At 45.0% G+C, this 6,000-nt stretch overlaps 1 protein-coding gene across 1 annotated transcript; it reads left to right on the forward strand.

The window, feature by feature from the left end:
- The first annotated feature begins 883 nt into the window (after positions 1–883).
- Positions 884–5,738, forward strand: LOC145354180 (interferon-induced protein with tetratricopeptide repeats 5-like). Its single transcript, XM_080205254.1, has 2 exons — positions 884–1,084; positions 3,757–5,738. Exons 1-2 carry the CDS (start codon positions 1,080–1,082, stop codon positions 5,252–5,254), a joined length of 1,503 nt encoding a protein of 500 aa, XP_080061380.1. The 5' UTR covers positions 884–1,079; the 3' UTR covers positions 5,255–5,738.
- Positions 5,739–6,000: the final 262 nt, after the last annotated feature.

The following is a 6,000-nucleotide window of genomic DNA, read 5'->3' on the forward strand; positions in this document are numbered from 1 at the left end:
TTCAGACCGCAGGCCGGATAATACCTCCTCCTGACACCCACAGACATTGCCCCATCCCACAACATTTCTGACCCTCTTGTCCCCCCCTCCCACACACCATCCAGACTGATCACAGCCCCACCCGCCCTTCCCCCCACCAATCTCAGGCAGAGTGGCAGTGGATCCCCCTCTTTCCCTCCACCAACCTCAGGCAGAGTGGCAATGGATCCCCCTCTTTCCCTCCACCAATCTCAGGCAGAGTGGCAATGGATCCCCCTCTTTCACTCCACCAATCTCAGGCAGGGTGGCAATGGATCCCCCTCTTTCCCTCCACCAATCTCAGGCAGGGTGGCAATGGACCCCCCTCTTTCCCTCCACCGATCTCAGGCAGAGTGGCAATGGACCCCCCTCTTTCCCTCCACCGATCTCAGGCAGAGTGGCAGTGGATCCCCCTCTTTCCCTCCACCGATCTCAGGCAGAGTGGCAGTGGAGCTGCCCATCCCTCCCCACTGACTACGCCCCCACACCCCACCGATCTCAAGAGGCGAGCCATCGGAGGCTAGGCACCTATCTCCTCACTAACTGGAGCGCCTAAATCGGAGTTTGATGGAGCATGTCTATCTGATGCCAATTCTGAATGGCCAAACGTGGTGGTAAAGGGAGAGTGCCGGTAAAGTTGGGCGTGCAGCCCAGTAAGTCAATTTAAATGCATTTAAATGGACGTTGCACCTGTTTCGGGCACGGTCCCAATTGTGGCCATTTTCAGACCTTGGTAAAAGGGGGATCCGAGGTGGGCACGGATCACGCTATTCTCCTCATGCCTGACTTTGCCAAGTTTTTGCACCCCGGCACAATGTGATGGTAAAATCGGGTTCAATGTTATACTCTAATAGCAGCATTCCTTGTTGCTGAGACACTTGGCCTCAGCTTCAGTTTTTAGTTTCAGTTTCAATTCCCATCCAGGAAATGACTTTCACTGATTCATTGCAGGAAGCGAAACAGCTGAAAAACAGCCCAATAAATACTCTCCTCGATCCACTTTTCGAAACTGAATTAACGCTGACAAAGAAATTTGACACGTTTTCCATTCAATCGGCATTATGAGGTAAAGTTCACGGGAAATGCTTTAATCCTGAAATCTACCCGTGGACTGTTGAAAAAGGGGTTTGTTTTCAGTATTAAATAAGAGACATTACAGAGTATTTCAAACAAAGGACTGTGTTTTCTCTTTATTCCGGAGGTGTGAGCGTTGCCAGCTCAACCAGTACTCATTGTCATCTCTAATTACCCTTGAGAAGGTGGTGTTGAGCTCTGTGAGCTGTGCTGTCTATCTCGTGTAGGTACACCCACTGTGCTGTTAGGGGGGGGAGTACAGAACTCTGGCCTGGGAATGGTGAAGGAACGACAAGTCAGGATTGGGTGTGTCGTTACTTGCCACTGATCAGCTCAAGCCTGATCTTCCCCAGGTCTTCCTGCAGCTGGGTACAGACTGTTCCAGTGTCTGAGGAGCTGCAGCGAACCTTGAGGAATGTTAGAGTAAGAAGTTTCACAACACCAAGTTAAAGTCCAACAGCTTTATTTGATGATAAACGCCACTAGCTTTCAGAGCGCTGCTCCTTCGTCAGGTGAGTGGGAATTCTGATCAGAACAGAGCATATAAAAACACAAACTCAATTTACATGAATAATGATTGGAGTGCGAGTTTTTACAGCCAATCAAGTCTTGAAGGTACGGACAATGTGAGTGGAGGGAGCTTTAAGCACAGGTTAAAGAGATGTGTATTGTCTCCAGACAGGACAGTTAGTGAGATTTTGCAAAGTTGTACAGGGTTACAGATACTGTGACATGAACCCAAGATCCTGTCTTCATGTGTACGGAACTTGGCCAAGTTCTGCACACGAGGACGGCCTCAACTGAGATCTTGGGTTCATGTTACACTACCTGTAACCCCCCACGACTTGCCTGGAATCGCAAAATCTCACTAACTGTCCTGTCTGGAGACAATACACATCTCTTTAACCTGTGCTTAAAGCTCCCTCCAACTCACATTGTCTGTACCTTCAAGACTTGATTAGCTATAAAGACTCGCACTCCAATCATTATTCATGTAAATGGGCGGCACGGTAGCATAGTGGTTAGCACTGCTGCTTCACAGCTTCAGGGTCCTGGAGTCGATTCCTGGCTCGGGTCACTGACTGTGTGGAGTTTGCACATTCTCCTCGTGTCTGCATGGGTTTCCTCCAGGTACTCTGGTTTCCTCCCACAGTCCAAAGATGTGCGGGTGGGGTTGATTGGCTATGCTAAGAAATTGCCCCTTAGTGTCCAGGGATGTGTAGGTTAGAGGGATTAGTGGGTATAATATGTAGGGATATGGGGGATTGTGTTCGGTGCAGACTCGATGGGCCGAAGGGCCTCTTTCTGCACTGTAGGAATCTACGATGATAAATTGAGTTTGTGTCTTTAGATGCCCTGTTTGTTATCAGAACTCCCACTCACCTGACGAAGGAGCAGCGCTCCGAAAGCTAGTGGCATTTGCTACCAAATAAACCTGTTGTAATTTAACCTGGTGTTGTGAGACTTCTTACTGTGTTTACCCCAGTCCAATGCTGGCAAGTCCACAGAATGATAGAGTATACAGCTGCAACAAGACTGGTGATTGTCATGCGACACAAGGCAAAATGATCTGGTTATGGTTTATATTCAATACTACTTCAAATTAAAATGAGTTTCCATTCGGCTTCCATCGAAGGCTGAGGGCTAAATGTGAAATTAATATTTGGATTCTGCAAATGCCCCAGGTTATTTGCAGTCTTTGAGGAGAGGGAGTTTTACTCTGTGTCCCTTTGTAATCTCGAAGGGGTTCACTGATGTAAAATTGTAATTTTCAGCATTTACGTTGGTACAGAATAAACTGAAGCAATCAGAGCCATCAATCAAAGTGAGAGTAACAGCATGAACTGGGAGGGGTAGCAGTGAATGTGGTATGGAATGTAGCAGCTTATAGTGTGTAAGAGGAGTGTCATCGTTAGCCCCTTTAAGGGGCGTGCATCTGAAGAGATGTGTGACCCAATCACCCATTCGGGAATAAGTGTGGGGATCTTGGGGCAGAGTGCGGGCTTTTGCAGCCAGATTGACCCCCCCCAGTGCTGACAGTGAACACATTGATTACAGTACTCTATATTTAGATGTAAATGGTAATAAACTGCTTATTGTTTGCTAGAACCCCTCTTCATCTCATTGGGATTGAGACTTATTGTTCATTTTGTGAGAAGATGCCAACTAGCACCAACCAGCACACTGGTGTAAGATCAGGCAAGGTTATTATAATAACTTGGGACTCAGTTGTTTAAGAAACGGTGCATTATTGCAGAAAGCAAAAATAAAGTAAAACCACAAGCCTGTGGTGAACACAAGCAAGTCCCAATGGGGACATTACAATAATGGACCCACTCAGGGGCCTGCTTTATAAAGGGCTTGATATACAAATTCTATCTAGGAAGATAATTACCAATTGCCTGGAAACTAGTATTCTACGAGTCTGACTGGGAGGTCAGTCAGGGACTTCCCATGTAAGACTTGGGGTTTCCCACAGTAATGAAGTAAATCTCTTTAGTTTGCTGGGAGGTTTTGCTGAGATAACCATTGTGGGACCAAAGGTTTCAGGGACATTGAGTCCTGGAGTCAGGAGCAGCTCTTAGATAATAAAACTGGATGAAGGAGCTAGGAAATGGGGTCAGTCCATGAGATGGATTTTGATGATTTTTGTTTCTCTTGCAGTGACCAAGAGAAGGATTTGTTGAAAGTGAAGCTCGATCAGCTTCAATGTCACTTCACCTGGGCGCCACAGAAAGAAAACATTGACTTGGATGATTTGAAGCAAAGATTAGAAGACACAATCCAGACAAATGTGAAATCTCGAGGCAGGTCTTACAACCAACTCGCTTTTGTAAACTGTCTGCAAGGAAACTGTGAGGAGGCGATTCAAAACTTACAGGAAGCTGAAAAGATTCTGAAGGAGAATCATGAAGATGAATTTGAAAAAAGAATCATCATCACCTATGGAAACCGTGCCTGGGTCAATTATCACATGGGACAACTGACAGAGGCTCAGTCCTACCTCGACAAACTGGAGAGGATCTGTCAACAATTCCCTGATGCCTCTCGGTATACAGCAATGATACCTGAGGTGTACGGGGAGAAGGGTTGGGCACTGTTGAAGTCGGCTGCAGAACACTATGAAGAAGCAAAGGAATGTTTTAAAAAGGCTCTGGAGAAAGATCCGGATAATATTGAATGGAATTTTGGCTTTGCGACTGTTCTGTATCGTCTTGAAGATTTTTCTGGAACCTCAGAGAGTTACAAACCCATTCAATCAATCAAGCAGTTCAGACGTGTGCTGGAGCTCGATCCGGATCATGCTGAAGCCATGGTGCTGCTGGCTCTAAAACTACAACAGCGTAATCAAACTGAGGAAGCACTTGGATTAGTTGAAAGAGCATTGCAGAAATCCCCTGACCTTCCACATGTGATTCGCTATGCTGCCAAATTTTACAGATATAAACGAGATGTGGAAAAAGCTGTGGATCTGTTGAAGAAAGGATTAGAAATTACCCCAAACTCTACCTTCTTACACCATCAAATAGGTGTGTGTTATAGAAAGAAGCTAATACCACTGAACAGAAAACCACAGAGCAAAAGACCAAGTGATCCTGCTTTTCAACAGAGAATTGAACTGATTGAACTGTGTAAGTATCATTTTAAAAAGGCCTTTGAACCTCGCCCATTAACATTTATTAGGGCACAGCTGGATTATGCCAGAATCTGTTTATTAAATGAAGAATATGCAGAAATGGAGGAGCGCTACAATAATTTACTGAAATTGGAAGGTATACGTCCAGAAAATAAGCAGGCAATACGTTTGGAGGCTGGATTATTTGAACTGAATCAGAAAAAATCAGAATCAAAAGCTATCACCCATTTTCTGGAAGGAATAAAAGTTAATTATAACTCAACAGAAAAGACAAAGTGCCGTGATAACTTGAAGATAATTGCAGAAAGACAACTTCGCAGGAATGGCAGAGACAGCAAGGCCTATGGTGTTCTTGGCTTAATGAACCAACTGGATGGGAAGAAGCGCGAGGCTATTGAAAACTTTGAAAAAGCCTCAGAGTTGGATCCTGACAATGAAGAATATCTAAGTGCTCTTTGTGAATTACGCCTTTCTATCAAGGCCGACAATGACTGTCCCACCGAACCTAAACCGAAAGATGAATGAACACTCCTCATCTGTAGACACAGTGACACAGTGATTAGCATTGCTGCCTCACAGCACCAGGGACCCGGGTTCGATTCCCAGCTTGGGTCACTGTCTGTGCGGAATCTCTTCATATTCATGTGGGTTTCCTCTGGGTGCTCCAGTTTCCTCCCACCGTCTGAAAGACGTGCTGGTTAAGTGCATTACCCATGCTAAATTCTTCCTTAATGTACCTGAGCAGGTGCAGGAGTGTAGCTTTAGGGGATTTTCACAGTAACTTCATTGCAGCGTTAATGTAAGCACACTTGTGACACTAAGAAATAAACTTCAACCTTTTAGCTTCCAATGGTTCCAATAGCTTCAAACTTCGTTTGTATTTTGCTTAGAATGGAGCATGTTACACATGTGTATAATTTTCAAATAATCTCATTGTAATTATTCCAAATCTCTGTGCTTCATTCGGAAACATTGACCACGCTGGTGAATTCACCAAATCATATTTGTTTCTGTCTCCCAAGGGTTGTTGCTGTGTGTGGAAAGATGTAGTGGGAGGGAAGACTAAAGGATATGAAAATAGCTTAAAATGGGCTAAAAATAACTAAACACGAAGGCAGCAGGTTCTGATTTTCAATTCTATAATCAGAATTTGAATGTTGAAGCAGCCAATACACCAGCAGACACGGTGTGAGAGGAGGAAGAGAAGGCATTACCCGCTCTGCTCTAGTTAAGCTGAAATAGATAAGAATGGAACCAGGTGAGTGTCGACC

The sequence above is a fragment of the Carcharhinus amblyrhynchos genome, chromosome 17 (genome assembly GCF_965287045.1).
Source record: "Carcharhinus amblyrhynchos chromosome 17, sCarAmb.v2.hapA, whole genome shotgun sequence".
In the NCBI taxonomy this organism is placed as follows: Eukaryota; Metazoa; Chordata; class Chondrichthyes; order Carcharhiniformes; family Carcharhinidae; genus Carcharhinus; species Carcharhinus amblyrhynchos.